The following is a 24,492-nucleotide window of genomic DNA, read 5'->3' on the forward strand; positions in this document are numbered from 1 at the left end:
TTGCATTTCTTGGGACGTGCTCACAAATTTACACTTTCTGGTGATCGGTTTGAACTTTTCTTTGACCCATCCATAGTGACCTGTTAATGATCCTAACCACACTGCAGGTGTTTGCTGGTGAGTAGGTGGATGGGGAGTGGGAGGCCCAGAGGCCAGCCAGTATAGGAGAGCAGAACTTCTTAGAGAAACAGGAGTGACTCAGTGTCCAGAAGAAGAACTTATTTGCCTCTGTAGACGAGGGAAATCTTCCTCTTACCCTGTTAGGTTCTGTGGCTGGTTGAAGAATTAAACTGGCATCAGACATTAACAGGAGAAAAGCATAGACATTTTTTGTGGATATGGGAATCTTCAGAAGGAAAATGAAGCCTCAAAGAAGCCATTAGGCCCAAAAGCATAAGTGGCAACTTGATAAAAGGACTTAAGTTGTGGGACAATGACAAGGAAATATATGGGGAAACTAACGGAAGATGAGGAGAGTTATTTGGGTCTGCTTGTACAGATTCGTTTTGACGTTGACTCCGAGTCTGGTGATAACAATATTGCAATGATAACAATATTCTTCCATTCTTGATATAGGGAGGGTGTGTCTCATGGGAAATTTTATGACCTACTTTTAGTTACCATGGGGGGAGAGCAGAGAGGCTTGCCTGCATCTCCTCTTTTTCCAGTGTGTTCAGTTCAGAATAACTGATATGCCAAAGTGGCATATTGGGGTGGTATGTTCTGACCCCCTTCACCCAACCGGACTAAGGTGAAACATTCTCTTCATAAGGTAGAAAGCGGCTCTAACAACTGGCCAAGAAATACACTTCAAGCAAACCATATGTCCGAAAGAAAAGGGCCAAAGGCTGTAAGTGAGACTTCTTGGAGCAGAGGGAAGAAACTGGTGGCTGAGCCAGTGTAGGATATCCTAAAGCCTAAGGCTCACCTGGGTCCAAAGCTGAATACAGACTTTGAACTCCACTGTGACTTAGGGCCTGAAGGACTGACCCACATCTAGAAGTGGGTTCTAAGAGGCAGTGGTATCACCTTGCATTGGCTTCAACCATATCAGCCTCAGTACAAAGTGCTGAAGAGTGATTCCGCATCTGGTCCAGGGAGGGTAGAGACAAGGACATGGGAAGGCTTCAGAAATTGAGCCCCCAAGCTCATCTTCAATTTGCCTTTTAAAAATTATTTTATTATTTTTTAAAGATTTTATTTTATTTGTTTAAGAGAGAGAGTGAGGATTGGGCAGGTGAGAGGGAGAGGGACAGGGAAAAACAGACTCTGTAATGAGTGTGGAGCCTGGTGCAGCTGATCTCAGGCTCCTAAGACTGGGACCTGAGCCAAAAATCAAGAGTTGGACACCCGGGGTGCCTGGGTGGCTCAGTCAGTTAAGCGTCTGCCTTCAGCTCAGGTCATGATCTCGGGGTCCTGGGATTGAGCCCCAAGTCAAGCTCCCTGCTCAGCAGGAGTCTGTTTCTCTCTCTGTCCTTCTTCCCGCTTATGCATGCTTGCTTGCATGCTCTCTCTCTCTCTCTCTCAAATATATAAATAAAACCTTTTAAAAAAAAAAGTTGGACACTTAATTGATTGAGCCACCCATGCATCCCTCCATTCGCTTTTAAAATAAGTATCATAAATTTTACTTGCTAAATTTGCTTGCTTTTGTTTCCTTTGTTTTTCAGTTTATTTTCTAGTAAAGAGATTGTTTTGGAAAAATACTAACCTCTTTGTTTCACAAACGGGAAATGAGTGGAAGAAATACAGACTAAGTCTGTGCCCCTAACCATCATCCGTGGTGGGTGATTGTAGGTGGAGCCCTGTGAAGGATTTTTCTAGGCAGGAAAGCCTCTCCTCTTTTCCCTGGGTTCCCTTTCTCAGTCTGCCTCTTGCCCTATCTAGTTTCCTTACCTTAATTGAAAAAAAAAAAAAAGATGCTGAATTCTTATGATCTGGGCCATTCCACTGACCCCATATTGTATTGATTGTAGTCCGTGTTCGTGTGTTAATGGTCCATTAAAGGGTACGGGGTGTGAATTCATCTTCTATCCTCTATTGGCTATATACTGTTGCTGAAATATCTGCCAGCTTTTCTGCATTGTGCCTTTCTTTTGCTTTTTCCAAATGCCTGGACTACTCTCCCTACCATCTCCCATTCATCATGTCACGTCTGTCTTCGTGTGGAAGCAGCACAGTTACTGAGGGCCAGCTTGGCAGAAATCAGAATATTCCAAGAGGAAGATGAAAGTAAGCAGAAGTAACATAAGGGTCTTTAGGCAGGCAGGTGTCCCCTGCCATCAAGAACTTGGAGATTCTCCTAGTGCTAAAGCTAAAGGGTGTGGATTTTAAATAAGGAAGGTATTATTATTTAAAAAAAAATATTTCATGTATTTATTTGCGAGAGAGTCAAGAAGAGCACAAGTCGGGGGAGAGGGAGAAGCAGGCTCCCCACTGAGCAGGGAGCCCAGTGCAGGGCTCCATCCCAGGACCCCGGGATCTCGACTCAAGCCAACAGCAGACGCCCAATTGGCTGAGCTACCCGGGTGCCCCATAAGGAAGGGGTTACTGTTGCCTGTGGCCAGTATGGTCTGACTTCATGTCCTGTTACTCCCCTGGTTCCCTTGCACTCTGCAGCAGGATTTATCAAGAATGGCAGTTGATGTTGGGGGTCCGAGAATCCCCTCTCTTGGGAAGCTGTCCTGTTCATTGTAGGTTTTCAGCAGCATTCATGGCCTCTGGCCCGGACGCCAGTGACTCCCTTCAGCTGCGCCATCTAGAAGTGAACACAGACGTTACCAAGTGCTGTGCAGGGGGGTAGGTTAGAAGGAGAAGGAGCTGCAGGATGGCTCTCCACTAAGGACCACTGCTCTGTCGGCACGATTCTTCCTGTGCCCAGATACAGCAGGTGCCTACACCGGTCCATGCTGTCCATGCCCTTTCCGTCTGTCAGCTTGTAAGCTTGAGCTCTCTTAAAGATCCGGCTCTGCTGGGAGGCTTGTCTCGTCATCTTTGCCAAAACTGTTAATGCCCCCTTTCTGTGCTCCCAAGCACGTAGCAATTATTTATAGACTTAACACGTTTAGCGCTCCTACTGTGTGGCAACCATTATGCTGGGTTTTAGGAACATAGGAATAAAGAAAAACCTTCTTGCCTTGTGTTGCTTAGTCCACCATATTATCACAAAGTGTATTTGTAGTTCCTGTAGCGACCATGAATTCCTGGAGGGCAGGGACCATGTGTTGGGTCTTAGTCCTTTCCCCTCACTCCTTATGTAGTAACAACACAGATTTGGTCTTCATGGTATTTGGTGAATAGTGAAATAATTTATTCTGTTCTCTGAATTTCTACTTACATTAGCCCAGTTCAGGTTCTTCTCAGTGTAAATATGAGCTCTTGCCTGTTTCCAGATGAGATATACTGACTCCATTTGCCCCCCTTCAAATCCCACCTTCTCCAAAGATACCAGAATGAGATATCTTACCACCTCTGCTTACAAGCCGTCTGTGCTTCTAGTTGCAGCTGGTATTTTAAAGATGACTGTCTGTAACCTAGCTGGGTCTGGACTTCTCGGGGCACTCCCTTCCCTCCATTTCTCTCCAGCAGCCAGAACAGCCAATAGCTGTCCACAGTCACTGCCGTTTCACATTCAAGATGCATTCATTGCTCCTGCTTCCTCTGTCTGCAGTTTCCCCTCTTCTACTGAGTAACTCTAACTTACCCTGTAAGATTCAGTTCAGAGATCCCTTCTTTCTGGAAACTTCTGAGCCATCTACCAGACTAGATTGGGTATTCCTCATCTGTGTCCCACAGTGCCAGTGTCTACTTAAAATTATTTCTTCACGTTCTGTTAATGGGTCTGCCTTCCCAGTTCTCTAATGGGTTTCTTGAGAGGTAGAATTCTGTCTTACTCATCTTTTTATCCCAGGTGTCTAGCACAGTGACAAGTGGTAGGCACTTAGATTTTGTTTGAGTGAGTGAAAAATTTAGTAACAGGAGCTTTTATTTAACATAGAAGTTTAAAATAGAAGCTCTTAATCATTTATTTTTGCTTTCCACAGATATCGGTATCAACTTGACAGATCCCATGTTCAGAGGAATTTATAGAGGAGTTCAGAAGCATCAAGGTAAATGTTTCTTTTATTAAGATGAATAGTTTTTCTATGAAGACAAGTTGCCTCCAGGAGATCATGAGGCATAATCCACTTTACAAGGGAAATATTAAGAGGATTTATTATGCATCTTAGATGCATATAGTTTTAAACTATAAACAAAGGGAAACATAAATAAGCTGCTTGGGTAAATAGCAACCAGGAGCATTCGTAAAGCACCTGTAATGACAGTGTTACCAAGGCCTCCTTCTCTGAGGAAGTTTATCATTTCAAATAGAGAAATGCATAAAAGCCGAACAACAGTTGATGTCTAATTACTCTTTTAAACATTGGACATTAGGGTGCATAATTTAAAAATCAGGTGCAGTTGAACTTGACTGTAGTACCTCGTCTTTTGGAAATGTTTTCAGCTGAGTGACAAAAGTGGGTCAGGAGCAGGCGGGCTGCTGCCCAGCTTCCCTGTCTTGCCTTCCCCCTTTTCCTCCAAGTCCTGCCAGAGCCCAGATGCCTGTGGTGTGGGTGGGGGTAGACAGTAGTTTCTCAGAGGTTGATGGAAAGCTTAGCCAAAAGCAAAATGGCTTGTATTTCTCATACAAGTTCATTCAAAAAGTGTATTTCGTCAGCTGAGGCAAGGAAGCAGTAAGTGATGGTGACAACATGTTTCTGAAAGGAGAATTTCTTCAATAAACTGGTTTATAAATATTGTCTCAAAAATTACTGTACTTGTTATTATGTAAACGCAAACATGAAAATTTGGTTTTGTGGTCTGGGTGAAGTGGAACTGCACATTCCAACAATGAAGTCAGAGCTGATTTCACTACTTCTAGGTGACACTAAGTGAAAGCCTCTAAATACTGGGAGTGTCAGGTACCACTTTACAGAAGAAAGTTCAGCGTTAGCTTTCGTAAGCCTTTCCTCAAAACTTATCTTTTCTCCTCCATTTAGAAGTTCAGGTAATGTTTTTGCTTTCGTTTATAAGATGAAGAAAGATTGAATAAATTATAGTCTGATTTTCATGCCCTTGTAAGCACTTAATAGATTTCATGCTCTGTGACTCTGTATGTATGTGTGTGTTTATGAAATAAGTTTTATTGTCATCAGTATCAGTAGGACCCTGGTTTATAATATTTAGCAAAACTAGTTGTCTTAGTATAAGTTCACTAATTTGATAGTTTTTGTCTAAAAAATTTTATAGCTATTCTAGAAATAATTGGATTCTAACTAAATTTACTGTGGCAATTAAATATGAAATTAATTGGATTTTTATGATAGAATTGTTTAATTTTTGCCATCCATTTACCTCAGGCCTCTTAAAGCTTGTTATTACTTAACAAGAAATTTGAGGGGAAAAGCAAAAAACTGTCAGAGAAAATAAAAATTATTCTTCCTCAATGGGAATGGGAATTACAGAAATACAGCATTAACTGCAATTTACAAAGAGGTCTTTGGGAGGCATGACAGATATATTTTGAAAGGCTGAAGTAAAAATAATGATTTTTTTTTTTTTAAAGATTTTATTTATTTATTTGACAGACAGAGATCACAAGTAGGCAGAGAGAGAGGAGGAAGCAGGCTCCCGGCTGAGCAGTGAGCCCAATGTGGGGCTCGATCCCAGGACCCTGGAATCATGACCTGAGCCGAAGGCAGAGGCTTTAACCCACTGAGCCACCCAGGTGCCCCCCAAAATAACGATCTTAATGATTGTTTTATTTTTATATAAAAAAATACAGTGCCAACAAGTTTCGAACTTAAGGCAAGTGACTTAAATGATAGTGAGCAAATTCACCTTTGGTTTGAATCTCCTGATTTTTGTCACTCTTCTCCCTTTGGTCAACAGAATAAAATATAATTAAATGGATAACTAGGCATCTAGTTTGCCTTATATGGGTTTCGTTTCTTTTCTTTTCTTTTTGGGTTATTGCTTTTTTATTATTATTATTATTATTATATGTGTACTCAATATTGAGTTTATTATTATTATTATATGTGTACTCAATATTGATCTGGTAAATATAATTGTTTCTTTGTAATTTTCTTTCAAGAAGGGATAAGTAAGTGAAAATTTTTTTTTAACCAGGTTTTCTTAATGTGGGGTTTGCTTTTTACAGATGATTTACAAGATGTAATAGAGAGAGCTGTCCAGATTGGTGTTAAAAAGGTAACTTTTTGTTAAGTTTTTTAAAAAATTAAATTCTGGTTAAGATACTATGGAATAGAAGAGAAGGAGCTCATGCCACGCTTGACATTTGGGGATATGTATTGTCAACAAGTAATATTAGTAAGTAAATGAAGTAAAACATCAAAACTTAAGTGACACAAGCCTTATGCTTAGTTCTTTATGTGAGCAGAAGTGTGGTAAATGGCAAAGTCTCTTTGATAAAAGTGTTTAAAACCTATTTTAATTATCAGGCTTCTCAAGATGCACTCTTAATAAATTTTATAACCTAATTTAGCATTTGTTAGAACTCAGCAGGCATCAGAAAGACCTGTATCCATCACCGAGTTTAGCTTTTACAGTATGAATATACCTTTTTGAACAACTGAGAAGACACTTTAATTTTTACAGTACTAACTTGATTATCAGGATAATTCTACTTTTTTAAGAGAGTTCTAAGCAAATGAATATTAGCTCTGTGTCAAATTCTCTGAATAGATACTTGTTTTTAATTAGTATTTAAAAAAATTACCAAGCTAGCCCACATATGCACACATAAGGTTAAGTTCCCCAGTGTGGTGTCAGGAGACTTGGTAGCTGCGGCTTCTAAGTTGAATTACCTCGAGTAAGAGAGGACCCTGCTGGCTCCTGAGTTCCACGGTCCCAGCTCTGCGCTGTGGTCTCTGTTCACCGTGATAAGAAGGGATAAACATTCCAATATTCATTTCTCATTATGCATTCATTCCCTGCTTGGTAAATCACTTCATAAAATGCTTTCCTGCAGACTCTGAAATACCAGCCTCCTGAATTTTCATGTGTCAGCCATGAGTAGTTTACTCCTAATTTAATCCTGGCATTTGAAACGTACACACCGATGTCTCGGATGCGGTTCCTAATTGGAATCTAACTTAGTGTCCTGCAGTTACGTTGTAGTAATGAAAAGCACAGTTATGGCCGCACACCCCTGGGTTTCAGCCCCAGCTTTGTTCTTCAGAACTTCGTAACATGGGTGCTTCTCTCTCTAGGCTTCAGTTTTCGCATCTATAATTCGAGAGTGATAATAATGCCTAACTAAGGGAGTTGTTGTGAGAGTTAAATAAAGCTGGAGTGCAAAGCACATGGTATTGTACCTGTGTAAATACCCTTTTCTCTATCAGGTTTATGGTGGAAGTCACCATCATCCTAGTATCATCATTGTGACCTGGGAGGGGAAATTACGTCCTCTAGCCTTGTCCTCATTTTTTCATCTATTTGGGAAAGTTATAGATAAAAGGTAGACTTGAATAGGAAATATTTTACAGAATTGAAGTACTAGATGAGGGCACCTGGTTTTGTATTAAAGAATTAGGTGGTGTTAGTAAACAGTCATGTTCTCTCAATATTTTTTAAATATCTTAACACCCTGTGTTTTACAAGCAGTTGAGCATTTAATAATGGCTGGCGTTCCCTGAATAGATACTCAGTGCCTATTATATTAGAAACTTAAGTTGCTCTGTGAAAACATCTGTTCACCTTTTGCACTTCCTCCTGCTTTCTCTTGAGGCCCGTACCTAGAAGGAATTCTTCATTTTAGCTCAGTGAGGCATTTGAAGGGAGATGCTTGAAAAAATCTACATCAGCGTGCTTAGTTCGTCCCTTCTTTCGAAGGACACATGCTTCAGCAGCACTGCCTCAGTAGCCGGCACCCACACATCGCTCTTTTTAACATTCTCCTTGTGCTGGGGGACCCGGAGGGCTATGTCTTTAGAAGCCTGCTTTCTGCCAGGAGCCATACATTTCCTTACAGAGAATTCAATATGTGTTAATTCAGCGATGGTCAAACTTTTGGTCTCAAAACCCATTCACGTTCTTTAATATTCCTGAAGACCCAAAGAGCTTTTCTCTTTGTGGGTTTTATTTGTTAATATTAAAAATTAGAACTAAGAAGAATATAAAATATCTATTAACAGGGATGCCTGGGTGGCTCAGTGGGTTAAAGCCTCTGCCTTTGGTTCAGGTCATGATCCCAGGGTCCTGGAATCAAGCCCCGCATGGGGCTCTCTGCTCAGCAGGGAGCCTGCTTCCTCCTCTCTCTCTCTGCCTGCCTCTCTGCCTCCTTGTAATCTCTGTCTGTCAAATAAATAAATGAAATCTTTATATATATATATATATATATATACATATATATATATATATGTATGTATGTATCTACTAACAGTAAACCATTATATAACTAGCATATTTTTATGAAAAATTAGTATTTTCCAAACCAAAAAATTGTAGTGACGTGAGTGGAATTATTTTGTCTTTTTTTTTTTTTTAAAACCTATCTTGAATGTCTGGCTCTTAATAGAAGACTCCAGAACTTGGGTATCTGTTTTTGCAGTCAGTCTGTTGTGCTATTACCCTTCATGAAGCCTCTGGAATATCTCCTTGCACCCTTGGGGCCGAGTGAGAGTGAAAAAGGCAAATAGAATCTTAGAATTATTATGAAAATAATTTTGCCCTCACATTTACCAGGGGGTTCTGGGACCACACTTGGAGAACTGTTGAATTAATAAACACTGCTGAATCTCCAATTTAGATGAACAGAATTCTAAATTCAGAAGTCTTTAGTTATTTGGTCTTTCATAATGTGATCTCTGTCCTTAAGGAGCTCTTGATCTAACAGGAAAAACAAGACATGTGAATCCATTTTAGTGGGTAGTAGTGATAAATTCTGTGTTGTATTTATGCTTGTGTGTGTGGAGAGGGGTGGTCGGGGACCACTGGAAATAGGAGATGACCTTTCAGCCACATTTTAAAGGAAGGATAAGTGTGTAATAGTCAAAGAGAGAGGAGCATTCTGGAAAAAGGCAGCAAGAAGGCATGTTTGGGAAACTGTTGTTGATGCCCTGTTCAAGTAGGCTTATTTTCTTTCTTTTTCAGTTCATGATTACAGGTGGAGATCTGCAGGACAGTAAAGAGGCACTGCATCTGGCACAAACAAATGGTATCTTCATACTCCTTTTACCCCAGCCCCCCACCCACCCGAAATACGAGCTGAGTTATTTTGAAGAAATCTTTCTAAAAACTGCCTCAGGTGCAATACAATGGATTGTGACTGTGGAAATAACAGGAAAACAGACTGATTGCGATGAGACATGATTAAAATGAAGGAGTTCTGAGTGCCCACCGGTGTATCAGATGTTTGCTTAAACCCTCTCTCTCACATACTTAACCATTATTTTGATTATTTATTTATTTATTTTTTTAGGTTAATGAGAGTTAAGTTCACTGGGTATACAGTTAGCCTCACATATTCCTGATGTAAGATTTTTCTATGTTGTAATGTGCTTAAGTTGCTTTTTATTTAAACTTTAACTGTGAAGGATCATTTATTAAATATTTATCATGCAGACCATTGTTTTAAGACCCCAGGAACACAAGTAATAATATATAATCTCTCTGCTCACTTTATGTTCATGCATTTTGCAATTATTTAAAATCTGTGAAGTTTTAGAATTGGTTCCTAAGGAAATCCTAGTTACAGAAAACCTCTCCTTATCTGGTATTCATTTTACATAACTTATTTTGGTTTTGGGTTTTGGCATGCATGCTTCTTGTGCTAGACATTGAAGAATTAGGCATTCCATGTTATTTTTCAAAATACTGATTTACTTACTGAAAGTTAATTTTTATGGAAATCTTTCTAAAATGCATACTTCTCTTCAGGATCCACTGACACTTTTTTTTAGTGATTAAGGTAAAAGTAGTCACCTTCCCAGATGCCTCTGGGGATATAAGAATCTTGTCTTCCATACTTTTTATTCTTGAAGAGATACACTTTTAAACGTTCTTGAAGCTCCCTTGTCAGCCCTCTTCACTCCTCTTCCCATACCTGTGTCCCCGCTGCTTTAAAACTAATGCCTCCTTTTATATGTAAACATCCGCAGGAGAGGCTGAAGAAGGCTCCCGGCCTCTCCTGGGCTTCAGGGCCAAGCCACTCAGAAGCCCTTTTTGACTTCATACTTGTGTTCCATGCAGTCACAGCTAGCATGATCTCCAAATAAGTGAGCTTTATTTTTTATTGGAAAAACAAATACCGGGGCGTCTGGGTGGCTCCATCAGTTATACATCTGTCTTTGGCTCAGGTCATGATCCGAGGGTCCTGGGATCAAGCCCTGGTGTTGGGCTCCCTGCTCAGTGGACAGCGAGCTTCTCCCTCTTCCTCTGCCCCTCCCTCCATGCTCGCTCTCTCTTTTTCTCTCTCTCTCTCTCTCTCAAATAAGAAAATAAAATCTTAAGAAAATAAAAAGAAAAAAACAGATTCCCTTTCCATCTCTTTAAGTCACCCTTTTTGTTTGTTTTATTTATGTATTTGACAGAGACAGAGACAGCAAGATAGGGAATATAAGCAGGGGGAGTGGCGAGGGGAGGGAGAAGCAGGCTTCCCCGCTGAGCAGGGAGCCCTATACAGGGCTTGGGCTCCATCCCAGGACCCTGGGATCATGACCTGAGCCGAAGGCAGCCACTTAAAGACTGAGCCACCCACGTTCCTCTAAGTCACCCTTTTTAAGGGGAAGAAATATATTTTGTTATGTTAAATACATGAAACAAGACAGTGATGTGAATAGTGAATATAAAAGATATAATTAGGTTGTGACATTTCATTCTCCAAGAAATTGTTTTATTTTCCATTCTGCAGGACTCAGTAAATACCAAACTTTGGAAAGTTGAATTAATTCTTTTTACCAATATGTTAAAGGCAATTTTCATATTCATGTCCTGCTTTGTTAAGCTATTCCAAAAATTATCATATGATTAACCATATGCAGGTCTTGTAGTTAAAATAGTTTATGGCTATTATTAAAAATGAACCAGTTGAAATTATTTGTTCTATCATTTTTGCATATTAAGTATAATATGAAAAGTATTTTGAAAATAATCCTAAGACATTATTTTGTGCTAGATATGTTTTTCAGTACAGTTGGATGTCATCCTACAAGATGTGATGAATTTGAAAAGAATGACCCTGATCTTTACTTAACGGAGTTGTTAAATCTTGCTGAAAACAATAAGGGGAAAGTTGTAGCAATCGGGGAGTGTGGACTGGGTAAGTGCCAACCCAGCCCTGTTAGAGTGACTTTGAAAGTGATTTGTTGTGTACAAGTTAATGAGTTGTTATTTATTTATTTATTTTGTCTTTTAAAGATTTCGACCGACTACAGTTCTGTCCCAAAGATACTCAGCTCAAGTAAGGAAATTTTTTGACTTTGGTAAATATCGTAAAATCAGAAGAGTGATTTTTTAAAAAATAGGTTTTATTTGTTCAGAATGTAGTTGGATTAAGCATCAGGATTAAGCATTTTCCCTTTGTATATCAGAAATGAAGTGAAAACAATTCCATGCATACTTGCATGGAATTCATAAGGGATGGAAGCATCTAGTTCCTAACTGATTAACCATCTAACTTAATTTTAATGGTAGAAGTTAGGGATGAGTTTTATATGATGGAGACTTTTGTTGTTCTTTTTCTCATGCGTGTATTCATGCAGGAACCATTCCAATGGAATGATTTAAGAGCAGTAATTTAAAGGATTTGAGAGCAAGGGGTATTAGAAGGAGATTATAGAATCAATCACCAAAGTAGGAAAAACCTACTCTTGCTGGGCTCTGGATATTGTCAGCTTAGAATGTGAGGGTCTTTTCACAGGAGCCATGTGGAGAGTGGGAGTTTCTCAGAAAACTCCAAAGTTTCCAACCTTCGTAGACTTCCTACAACCCACGGCCTATACCTTTTAGTTGGAGCTCCTGTCAGCACACCGGTGGGTAGTGTGAGAGGCCAAAAAGAAAAATTAGCTCATAGACTTAATTTAAGTCTATTAATGAGCATTTTGTTGCATTTCAGAAACAATGTATTTGTTATCTAGGTGATAGAACATTAGACTAAATCCTCTCAGAGCTGTTCAGTGATGTATGATGCTGTGGTTTTCCGGGACAGTCACCTGATGACCAGGAGGATTATTAAATCCTAAACCTCTCTTGACTATCATTTTTATAGGTCACTCACTTACCTTAAAAATTCACATACTCACATTTAAATTGAAAAATAGTTGGCTGCTTGAGTTTGGTAGGTGAAGCCCACAGATCTTAATTCCTCCACCTTAGAGTCTGTGTTTGGCCAAGTGAATGTCGTGAGGCAGACAGATGGCGTGGGGTGTGACAGTGGTCCTGTGGCCGTAGGACTTTGATCCACATGCATTCAGACTGATTCTAAAATGCAACCTACATACTTGAAACTCAATTTTTTTGTCTTAATGAAAACATTGATAGTTCTATCTCACTGCTCTGAGGATACTCCCACCATTACCTTAAGATCAGAACTTAAAACAATACGTATAGCAGGATGTAGTTTATGCTTGAACACAGATGCCAGGTGCCGGGGTAGTAATCTGTACTAAGTGTTTAAACTCAGCACTCATTCAGTACATGATTACCAAGTGCCTCCTCAGTGTAATACAAAGAATAGGCCTGGTTCTGATGCCTTTATAGATAAGAGAGGACATAAGTAATTAAAATGGGTTGGAAAATGCTAACACAAGGTGTAGGAGAGCAGGGGGAAGGACTTTCTGGGGGAGTCAGGGAAGGCTTTGCTAATAAGGTGAGGCGATGTGAGCTAGACGTCTTCCAGAGGAGATAAAGCTAAGGACAAACTAAAGTATGGTACAGATTTTAAAAAGATGGGTAGTTCAGTTTGAGATTTTAAATTCTAAAACATCAAATGATTTAGTAAAAAACCACAGCAGTAGGAATCCCATTTGGTTTGTTGTTAAGAAAACAAATATCCCTCCCCACGCTGCTCCCACCTCCCCACGCCCTGTCCTCTGCCGACGCTCCCTCCCTGCACACACAGTGCTCTGTACTTGTTTCAGCATTTCTCACATTGTCCCGGAATACATTCCTGTCCCCCCTTCCTGTCCCACAACAGACTAGTGTCTGAGTTCTCTGGGGGCACATACCCAGCCTCACTCGTGCTGTCGGGCCCATAGCACTGTGCGCAGTACTCAGTGCCTGGCAGGTACTCCGTAAATGTTCACTGAGTTTTTCATAAGGAGAAAGGGTCTTTTTGATTCCTGGAGAGCAGCGTAGAGGAAAAAGCCTATAACTCGGCTTTTACTATTGGATCTTTTCTTGGAAGAATTTCGATTTTGAGCTGTTCTTTTATACCATCTGAGACAACCAGAGTATGATTTGGTGTTCTTGTTGTTGTTGTTTTAAGTAAAAATGCAGTCAGGAAAAAGATGTATGAGAAGAGGAAAAATAGAAAATGGTGTGATGGATTAGTAGGCAAGACAGAACTGATGTGCAGTAGACACAATGGCCAAAGAATACCGAGGCCTGCTGGTAAGTGAGGCGGATTGTAACTGTGCGGAGTAATTCTCAGAGAATCGACAGCTTTGTGTTTGAACTCTAACTGCCATTTGGTGGCTGTGTGTCTGTTTGTAAATCTCAGTTTCCTCATCACTGAAATGGGGATAATACTGCCTACCTTTCTCAACATCCGGTATGTAAAGCGCATCATAGTAACAGGCTTGGCGCAGTTAGTGCTCCAGAAATTGCGACTGTGGTGGTAATCTCAGAAGTATTTTCATCCTAAAGAAAATACAGACTATCTTTTTCTTTGGGGTTTTTGAAAAGCATTTTTTAAAGAGCAAAAAACCTAAAAGGCATGAAAATAAGGAATAAGCCGGACTTTGCTGTGGAAGGGTTACCCTTGAAGCCTGGGCTGTCTGTTCAGTGTCTGCCCCGTGCTCCGTCCCCTTTTGCTGCAAGTTTCTAGCTCAGTTCACTTGAGTGGGAAGAATTTGCTGTGGGATTTTTCCGGGGCTTTAAAATGTTAATACTGTGCAGGTCTGTTTTGGAAAAAGAAATCCAACATCAGACAAGATTTCAAAAGAACCGTTTGGGGATTTAGGGAACCCCAGCGATGAGAGAGCGAGGCTGTCCTTGCCATGGGCCAGTCCAGAGGCTCTGGGCTTTTGGGAATTGCCTCAGTCTTAATTACTAACAGCTTCTCGCAAGCTGACCTTTTCAAGCCCTTGTCCTCCGTTATTGTTGACCCTCAAATGTAAGAAGCAGTAATACAGGCAAAAGCAAATTACAGCTTCACTAAAATGAGCAAATCTAACTCAGGTAAACAGCGCTTTTCATTTATGAACTAAGAAAAAAAAAAAACAGTAAAAGAAGCAGAGAAATCTCTTGATAAGGGCCAGTTTCTGCTGCCCTGTAACTTACGCTATTTCTCGTTAGGATGGTGGGTTTTTTTCTTTAAAGACAACAGGTACTTCATGTCAAGCCTGGTTATCCTCAGTCTGTGTCATTAGGAATAGTTGGCCTCCTTAAGACACCTAGCTAGCTTGAGTGTATGGACCTTTCTTTTCTCATATGCAGAATAATGGAGGCACATTGCTTGAACATCTGTTATTTTCATAATTTGTACTTTTGCCTGCTGTGATGGGCAGGCTTATTCCCAAGGGGATCATTAGATTTTGTAAATCTGTGGCTCAGTTGTATAGCTTTGTACATAGAATTGTGTGTGAAAGAAATGATCCGCGTAGATGGGGAGCGTGAAGCGGAGAGTGTGCAGTGTGTAGCCAGAAGCCAGATCCATGGTAAAGTTTACGTAATGACTGGAGCACATTTCGTTGCTGACATTTCAGTTACTGTAGAGGTTATGGAAATAGTGACTTTTCTTTAAAGATTTCATTTCTGTTTCCTGCCCTGTGAAATTTCAGCACTTTGTTAACTAAAATTATTTTTGCTTACTGTAGCCCAGCAGAACCTGAAAAGGTGATTTGAAAGCCTAAACACTGGATAATAAAGACAAAAAAACCCGCCAAAATTATGAAAGCTCCTTAAGAAGTGCACTTACGTGTCTAATTTGAAAATTTAGCATTTCAAGAGGACAAAGTGGGTACTCCAGGAAAATGGTTGTCTTGTATTTCAGGGGGATAAGATAGAGGAATATATAGCAAAGGAGATTTAAACTAAACACCAAGAAATTATTCCCTAAAATTAAGGTGCCTATTAGAGATAAACGCCTGTAGGAAAATAAGACCCTTACTCTCTGTAACTCCTGGTTTCATTTGAGCTGCATGACCATGAGTGAGAATGAGTGAGCCCCGCGCTGAGTGAGAATGCCGGGAACATGCGCCATGTTACATCTGGCTATTTTCATTATGCTGTGGAACCAGAAGAAGCTTCTTGGAAATGTCACAACTTTTAGTCATTTTGGCTGAGACCTGGAATTCGAGCACTCAGTTTCTGGGTCCAAGTTTGTTAGAGTGTGTTGTGATTTTGGATGAGGTCGTACATCCTCTGGCACCAGCTCTTGTCCTGTTCAAGGGTTATTTTGTGGATCAGAGGAGATAATGGTATGTGGCACTTGAAAAACCTTTTTATAAAGTACTCTCTAAATATTCACAAATGTCATTTTATTTATTTATTTTTTAAGATTTTATGTATTTAGGGGCGCCTGGGTGGCTCAGTGGGTTAAGCCTCTGCCTTCGGCTCGGGTCATGATCTCGGGGTCCTGGGATCGAGTCCTGCGTCAGGCTCTCTGCTTGGCGGGGAGCCTGCTTCCTCCTCTCTCTCTGCCTGCCTCTCTGTCTACTTGTGATCTCTCTCTGTCAAATAAATACATAAAATCTTTAAAAAAAAAAAAGATTTTATGTATTTATTTGACAGAGAGAGAACACAGCAGGGGGAGTGGCAGGCAGAAGGAGAGGGAGAAGCAGGCTTTCCACTGAGTGGGGAGCCCGATGCGGAGTCAGTCCCACAACCTTGGGATCATGACCTGAGCTGAAGGCAGACGTTTAACCGACTGAGCCACCCAGGTGCCCCACGGCTGCCATTTTATCGTGTAGTTTTTATATCGTTGAAAAATAGAATGTTTCAGTTTTTGTGCTATTTATATTCGTCTACTAAATCCCTGCATCTAGTGGTAGTAATTCCTTGTATAACAACACGGAAAACACTGAGTATAAAGCTGTGCCAGGCCCCTGGCTGCAGCGAATTGACCTCCATTGATGGTGCTCAGCCAGCTCGAGGCGCAAGAGGCTTCTGGTGTGTTCTTCCCTTCCAACACATGCTGCAGGGAAGGGATCCCACGGGTGATGGGGAGTATCTGCTTCATTTGCTGGGTTTGGTGGGAAAACCTATTTAAAAGTCATCATTTGAGGGGCACCTGGGTGGCTCAGTGGGTTAAGTGTCTGCCTCCAGGTCAGGTCATGACCCTAGGGTTCTGGGACCGAGCCCTGTATCAGCCTCCTTGCTCCTCCTCCTCCCTCTCCTGCTACCTGTCCCATCCCCTACTCGTGCTCTCTCTGGCTGTCTCTCTCTCTCGCTCTCAAATAAATAAAATGTGTAAAAAAAAAAAAAAAAAGTAATTATTTGAGGAACAGCTCCCATCACTGGAAACATAAACATTATAGCTATTTCTAGTGATCAGTAGTAAAGTGCTACCTGATTTACCCAGTAGTTATAATGGAAAGCTAACCAACATTTTTGAAAATAATTTTGTAATCCCAGAAAATGAGGTGTCCTTTTCAGGAAGTTGTGTGTTATAAAAGCCTTGACTAAGCCAGATGTGTTTTAAATGTCTGAGTTCACTACTTCTGTCCTGTAATCTCAAGATCATAAAAGTCCTTTAACTTAAAAATATTTAACAGTTATTTTTTTCACACTAAAATAGAATTAACAAGGACGTTTTTTTGGGCATCATACAGATACTTTGAAAAACAGTTTGAACTGGCAGAACTAACAAAATTACCAATGTTTCTTCACTGTCGGAACTCACATGCTGAATTTTTGGGTGAGTTAAAGCTAAAATCTCATTTAGAATTTAAGAATTTTGCAGAAATCAAGCAAGGTATTAGCCAACAGTTGTTTGTTTTTAATTCACAGACATAATGAAGAGACACAGAGACCGGTGTGTGGGGGGAGTGGTAAGTAGAAGAGTTGCCCAGAAGCTTCCTTGTTCCTCGGGTTGCGAACTAATTCAGGGATCAGCAGTCAGTGTTCCTCCCCTTCTTACTGAGGGACGCGTGTTTACTTTAGAATCTGTGGGCCAGATGCGATACATAAGTCACACGGATTTAATAACATTTATTTTGTTCAAAGTGCAAGAATGACAGAGTTTGGTTCACGAGAAAACCCCGTGAATGAACTCGTGTTTCTGGAGCGTGGGTGATGGTCTTTTTCTCTGCCTCTTCCATCAGCCGTTCTTCAGTGGTTTTCACTTGAAATTCTGAGCAGGGTATAAACTGATTTTAATATTTTAATTCTCACTTCAGGTTTGCCTTCTTAATTTCTTGTCAGCTGTACTCATTTGCTGTTAACCACTCTGATCCAAGACCCCTCCTTTCTGTAATTTGCTTCTACTCTAAACACTGCTGAGTGGTCATTTTAGTCAGTTCCCATAAACGTTATCTGCCCTAGCTCAGGCATCCAAAGTAGTGTTTTTTAAGTCTTTTTTGGATTATGGGTTCTTTTGAAAATCTGCCTCAGAAAAACTCTCCGATGCACACATTTTCACCTCTAATTTTAGGAGCAATTCACTAGTCTCTAGCAGAAAAGCTATTACCCAGCTCTGTAAAATCAGCCCTACTAAGTCCAAGTAAGGAAAGAGGAAATGGCACTTACACTTCCTGTACCTACTCCCTGTGGGTGTCGTACTGTGTGCCCGCACTGTGCTGCTGAGTGTCCTCTGTAGTCTCCCAGGTTTGTAGCCCTGCTTCGTGTCTCACGGACTGCTAACGATCATGTTTTCTGCACTGCTGTGCACTTCTGTATCTGTAGTGTACTGACCCTGCAGTTTATCCTTTGGGAACTGAGAGAGGCTTAGAGGCTCTCATTAATGCCCTTGGGATTAATGGTTCTACCTCTTAGCCCATTTTTTTATTTCTAAAGAATTTACTTAACAGCAACAAATCCAACCTAAATGTTTGACTTTTTTCAAAAAAAGATATTGCCTGGCTGGCTCAGTGGGTAGAATGTGTGACTCTTGATCTTGGGGTTGTAAGTTCAAGTCCCACACTGGGTATAGGAATTACTTGGAAAAAAAAAAAAAATCACCGAATAAAATATAACTAATTTTCTGAAATGGTTTATGAAGAGTCTTATTTAAAATTATTTTGATGTTAATGGAGGATATATTTTCTAGTCAGCTGCAAATGCTGAGGGGAAGAACAAACTCTTCTGGGCAGCTGTATAACATGGTTCTGTTTTTGAGAAGCCTGTTTTTCGTAATGGATTTGGGACTCTGGTTGCTGTATGAACGCATTAATGACATCACTTGTTAGGTGTGTGTGTTTATTTTTATAAAAAGATTTATTATTTATTTGAAAGAGCATGCACATATCAGCAGGGGAAGGGCAGAGGGAGGGAGAGAATCCCGAGCAGACTCTGCACTGAGTCCCATATGGGGCTTGCCCCCATGACCCATGAGATCACGACTTGAATTGGAACCAAGAGTTGGCTGCTTAACTAACTGAACCACCCAGGTGCCCCCACTTGTAGGTGTATTTAAAGAAGTAATGCTTTTTTGTTTGCTTTTTAAAGATTTTATATATTTGACACAGAGAGATCACAAGCAGGCAGAGAAACAGGCAGAGAGAGAGGGGGAAGCAGGCTTCCTGCTGAGCAGAGAGCCCGATGCGGGGCTTGATCCCAGGACCCTGAGATCATGACCTGAGCCGAAGGCAGAGCCTTTAACCCACTGAGCCACCCAGGCGCCCCTAAAGAAGTATCGTTAAGTGTGGTTTTGATTACACAAATATGTTCAAAGTGTGAAAAACTATGCTTTAATCCCTATAGCTTTGAAGGAGAACACCATCTCGCTCCTTTCTGCCTCCTGAGATATTACTGTGTAACAGTTCACGTTTTTTTTTTTTTTTTAGTGACATTCTTACAACTCTTGATTGATCTTCTTAAAACTTGTCCTCTTAAGTCATCTCTCTTCTAGAAAAAGGTAGCCCATAACATAAAAATTGAACATTTTAAGATACACTTTACATGGTTTTGTAACATTTTTAACTTCATGCTTCTGCTTTTGCATGAATTCGAGCCTCAGTGAGGATGGGGCTCCCAGCGCCAGTCCCCTTCCTGGCGGCGCTGCGGGAGTGCTGGAGCAGAGCCATCAGCAGCCAGGGACAGAAGTTCTAGGCAGCCTTCTCCCCTCTTGCCTCACATCAGGGGGGATGTTGACCCATTTTAATTGTGAGATTGGATTTGAAAATAAAAACCATAGGGGCCACCGCATGTGAAATGCTCTGATCCAAAAAACCCTAATGCATCTCTACTTCTGCTTAGAAAGTTATTGGTGTCATTTAGGATTTTAAAGGAAAATTAAATAAAATTCTACCTGTATGTCCTTAGGTACATTCCTTTGATGGTACGAAGGAAGCAGCCGCAGCCTTGGTTGACTTGGATCTCTATATAGGATTTAATGGTTGGTAGGTCCTTACATTTGTTTTATATTAAGTAGACTCCTTGTTCTACAGCGAATTGCAGATATGGATTTAAATGTATTTGTTTATCACATTGATCTTGGCCTGTGAATTTCTGTACGTATGTGAGAAGTTAAATGATGCTATTCCTGCAAGTAAAAAACTCCATTACTCCTTTCAGTTAAAACTTGAAAGTTATAGGGCACCTGGTTGGCTCAGTTGGTAGAGCATGCGGCTGTTGATCTTGGGGTGGTGAGTTCAAGCCCCACTTTGGTCACAGAGCCTACGGAAAACTTGCAGGTTGTACACTGACCCGGCATCGCAGTTACAGAAAACAGTTTTGTATCCAGATCAACAGCTTGGCTTTCTCTAGCAATGCAGTCGGTTCTCAGGTCATTTTATTCCTTTAAAACATGCACGTTTGCAGCATTGTGTATGCATGTACACAAGTGATGTCTGCCCTTGTGACATAATCATTTCATAGATCTCTGTAGGCCAAGACAGTGAGGCTCTCAGAAGTTAAGAAACCGGTTTAAAGTAACTGATAGCGTGAGAACCAGTGTCTTCTGCCTCCATGCTCGCTGACCTTCCTGCTGATACACCACACTAGCCTGCATAAGCCCAGTGTAGTCAGCTGGCCCTGCTGGGTCCCTGGGCTGTCCCTCCCCGGGGTTTCGTTCCTTTAAAACTACCACTTAGCTGACTGCATTATTTTTTACTAAAATATCTCCTCGGGGAAATAGAACCATGAAATTATTTGCTATGGAGTTCAGATTTATTTATATGTCCTAGGTGCTGCTTCTGTATTTTAATGATTTAATCAGTAAACCACTATGGAAAGGAATACATGAATAATGGATTATAAAGTAGTTTTGAAAAACTTAGACACAGTCTCCCCACCATACTCTCCACTTGTAAGTCAGCTTTCCCAGAGATACCCACTTAGCTCTTCATCATCACGTGTCTAAGCATTAGTGTGTGCGGTTCTCTCTTAATTCGTCTTTTCTGTTTCCGTTAAGGAGTACGAGCGTCTTCGTTCTTACATCCAGCACTTTCCTGCCGCCTGAATTCTTTCCTCCACAGGCTTCTCAGTGTACTTAGTTTGGAATTTTGCGGTTGTATGCGCATCTAGTGTTTTCATTATTATGTCTGTGTAAATATTATTGACTGCTGAACATAGGCTATGGTTTTCTTCAAAAGCTGAAGCCTTCTCACACGTTGCAGTAGCTCTGTAAAACGCCTTCCTGTTTCTCCACATGAGGAAAACTGCCTAGATAATCTGGCCTTAGATTATCTGCCCAGTTTCTGACCCTTCCATCTTCTCCGTTTCGGACCAGTGTCTGCTTTGTGACGCAACTCTTACTTTTTGATCCCGTGTATTCAGTTTTGTTTTGCTGGAACATGTTTCAGTTGAATTTACTTTGTTTTTGAAAGATTGCCCGGATAGTTAATGAAAGAAAAACAAAAACCCTTCTATTGGGTATTTTTCCTGGGCATAAAATTCTGGACTAGAAATAATTTTCTGTTAAGTCCATGAGAATTTGGAGGACTCCATTTCTAGGCTTAATGTCAGTAAATCAGTGGCTGTCCTCATTTGTAGTCCTTACGGTGTAGGCCTACTGTTTTCTCCCAGTGGAATATTTTAGTTCTTTACCTCTGGAATTATTAGACTTCACAAAGGTGTTCAATGGGTTTGTCAATTCAGAGTTCGTGCGCTCTCTACTGGCACATTCCAGCTAGAAGCTCATCTCTGTTCTTTCTGGGAATTTTTTTTTTTTCTCCTGTTCTTTCTTTGGACCTCCCCGGCTCATACTCTGATCTCAGTTTTTTCCCCTGTAATTTCTATCTCTGTTTCTCCCACTTTCAAAAATATTTTTCAACTTTTTAATAAAACTTCAGCTTCTGGTTCTAATATCTGAAAGCTCTTCCCTATCATTATCTGGTTTGACAGGTGCAGATGCATCTTGTTATCTCTCTAAAGATAGATTTCGTTATTTTTTGTTTGCCATATCATGCTTTTATTTCCTCTGAGTTCCTTTTTCTTTGTTTTAGTCCCTGTCATGACTTTCTTCAAATGTCAGACAATTCTTATGCTCTGTATTTAAAAAGTTAAGATAAAAAGCTCTTTGGAATCTCTGTGGGGAGACAGTGCATCGCCCGGCAGGCCAGCCGACCGCACCAGGGATTCCTAAATGTCAGCCTGTCAGGCTCTTTCTGGGTTGCTTCAGTTTCTTCAGACTGGGATCCTCTGATCTCCGCTGGAAAGGGTCGGGATTCGTCAGTGTGCTGGTGTTCTGAGGCAGAATGAGGGTGGAGAGAGGAGCTCACCAAGCAGTCAGCTTTTGGTCTCTGTTTTCACCCCGTGCTTCCCCCCTGCACGCCTCTGTGCTGCGCTGTCTCCGATTTAGCTTCTCCAGAGACTGTACGCACAACCTCTCCCCCTTCTCTCTCTCAGGCCAGGGGTAGGGGGCAGAAGTAGTCATCTCTGCACCTGTTCCCTGGGAAGTAATCTGACACTTCTGTCTTTTCTGTTCCCCACCTTTTAAAACAGTCTCCACTTAGTCTCTTGCCTTATCCCAGCCTAAGGACCCCGATCTTCCAGTTCTTAGAACTTCCTTGGGTCAGTTGGTTTGCTTGTCTTTGGTGTGTCTCTCCACAGTCGCATTACACCTAAGTCACCTTAGCACAGAAACAGATCATTTATCATTTTACCATTTACTTTCTGCTGTATATTTTGTGACTAGGAATCAGAAATATCTCTTAGTTTCATTAAAAAAAATGGATTTTTTTCTTTCCTTCTTATTTTGAAATGATTTTTAAGAGCAAGACAGTAGGAGCGGCCAAGTGGTTCAGTCAGTCGAGCGCCCAACTCTTGATTTCGGCTCAGGTCATTTCAGGGTCATGGGATTGGGCCGCAAGTCAGGCTTACACTCAGCACGGAGTCTGCTTGAGATCCTCTCTGTCCTTCTGCCCTGCTCATGCTCTTGCTCTCTAAATATTTAATCTTTTTTAAAGGAAGAGGGTAGAAGGCCTTTATTTCACCAACTTGATTTAGTACATTTGTCTTAAGAGATTTCTATATGACCTTGAATTTTTAAAGATTTGGCTTTAAGTTAATGATATGATTTTTTTTCCTGTATTAATTCAGAATTAACATCAGTCATTTAATCAGTCAATATTTCTATTCTTATTCTGAAATTCAATTTATTGCAGTCTTAATCTGAGTCTCTTGAGCTATGGTAATTTAATCTATACTGCCTGTGACATAAAGTCTGTTTTCTAAGGGTTAAATTATAATATTTTCCTCCATGAAAATGGGAAAGTTTCAGATTTGACTATGTAATTATGTGGCTGCCTTCCTTTAAATGGAAAACCTTGTTAAAGATATAATTGGCTTTGATTTTAAAATATTTCTTTATAGTATATATTTCTGTATTTAGATCAGTCTTTATAAGCATGGAGTATATGTAGAAACAGCGAAGTCAGACATGATTTCAAGAGATTGAAAATATACAAGTAATTTGATAACTGGAAGTTTTAAATTTAATACCCGTATCAAGCATATCAATATATTTTTGAAAATACTCCTATTGGTCAATTGCTAACGCTGGCTGAAAATAAGAGTTTTGTTTGTTTCTAGAGAACAGTAATAAAAAGGCTGGTATTTATGGCAAGTTAGACACACATTTCCCTTTCACTCCTTCTAAAATCATTCTAAAGTAAAATCCTGTGTATTCAAAGTGAAAAACATAAAGCAAAGAAATAAAGCTGGAGTTTCTGGAAGAGACCAGTTAGACTAAAGGGCCCCAGAGGAGGTGAGAGCAAATTTGGCACGCAGAATCACAGAGAGGACTTTGGGTTTAGAATTAGTGACAAATAGGATTAAGTTAGGGTAATTCAAGACCTCATAGAGAAAGCTGTCACCCCCTGTGTTCATTGCCATGTACAGAGCACAGGTGCAGCAAGCATTTTACTCAAAGGGAAATCTCTTTTCTTAAGAAAACTGAACAAACCAAATTGTGAGAGCCAAGAAACTTGGCTTGGAAACTCTAATGTTGATTCCAGAGGAGAGAATTTGGAGGAACAGAAGCCTCACAGTTATCTCCCTCCCTTCTCACTCTTAAATGAAATCGCAGATCTGTGTGTCAAGTCCCAGCCTGTCCCACAAGGAGCTTCCAGTAAGATTCCCCACTCAGAGAACTGGCAGTAAAAAAGTCCTCTGTTTTCACAAAAGCAGAGGGAACACAACACTGGCCACTCAAGCCTCTTTAAATATAACTGATAATTAAGGAGCACCAGATAAATGAAGTGAACCAACAGAAAGAAAAAGACCAAGATAAATAGAAAAATTAGCACCAGAGGAAACAATTTAGGGAAAAGAACTTTAAAAGAGACTTGATATACTAAAGGCTGAGATGTTACATCCATGAAATATGAACAATATTACAAGAATATTACAAGAAAAAGATCATAAGCGTTCCTTAATGATTAAAAATAAATGTGTTTATAAAACAATACCACCCTTGGAGGAAGTGAGGGAATCAACACATTCAACAGGAAGATGCATATTTTCCCCTCTTCCACCTACCACTGGGCACCTAATAGTAGACACCGCAGTTTTTATACAAATATTCTAGTGAATAAAGGGCTGACAATTCTGTCAACATTCTGCAACTCCTGGTAAATGAAGAGGTCTAAGCACTGGGCATCCATGGCTGCCTCCTGTCCCAAAAATACAGCCAGATACTGTGTGCCTCTCTAAGTAGAAAAAGAA

General features: G+C 40.5%; 1 protein-coding gene across 4 annotated transcripts in view; it reads left to right on the forward strand.

Moving 5' to 3' along the window:
- Positions 1 to 24,492, forward strand: part of TATDN1 (TatD DNase domain containing 1) — a 45,495-nt gene that overhangs the window by 6,626 nt on the left and 14,377 nt on the right. For 3 of the 4 annotated variants that reach the window (XM_032873580.1, XM_032873577.1, XM_032873578.1), the window contains exons 2-9: positions 4,044 to 4,109; positions 6,203 to 6,252; positions 9,157 to 9,220; positions 11,180 to 11,323; positions 11,422 to 11,464; positions 16,998 to 17,083; positions 17,176 to 17,216; positions 19,648 to 19,724. In XM_032873580.1, coding sequence (XP_032729471.1) covers positions 4,070 to 4,109; positions 6,203 to 6,252; positions 9,157 to 9,220; positions 11,180 to 11,323; positions 11,422 to 11,464; positions 16,998 to 17,083; positions 17,176 to 17,216; positions 19,648 to 19,724 — 545 coding nt within the window. In that variant the 5' untranslated portion in view covers positions 4,044 to 4,069. Of the gene's footprint in view, positions 1 to 2,140; positions 2,233 to 4,043; positions 4,110 to 6,202; positions 6,253 to 9,156; positions 9,221 to 11,179; positions 11,324 to 11,421; positions 11,465 to 16,997; positions 17,084 to 17,175; positions 17,217 to 19,647; positions 19,725 to 24,492 lie in introns of those variants that run through there. The other variant, XM_032873579.1, reaches the window with a different exon arrangement.

The sequence above is a fragment of the Lontra canadensis genome, unplaced genomic scaffold (genome assembly GCF_010015895.1).
Source record: "Lontra canadensis isolate GAN:19392208 unplaced genomic scaffold, GSC_riverotter_1.0 scaffold49, whole genome shotgun sequence".
In the NCBI taxonomy this organism is placed as follows: Eukaryota; Metazoa; Chordata; class Mammalia; order Carnivora; family Mustelidae; genus Lontra; species Lontra canadensis.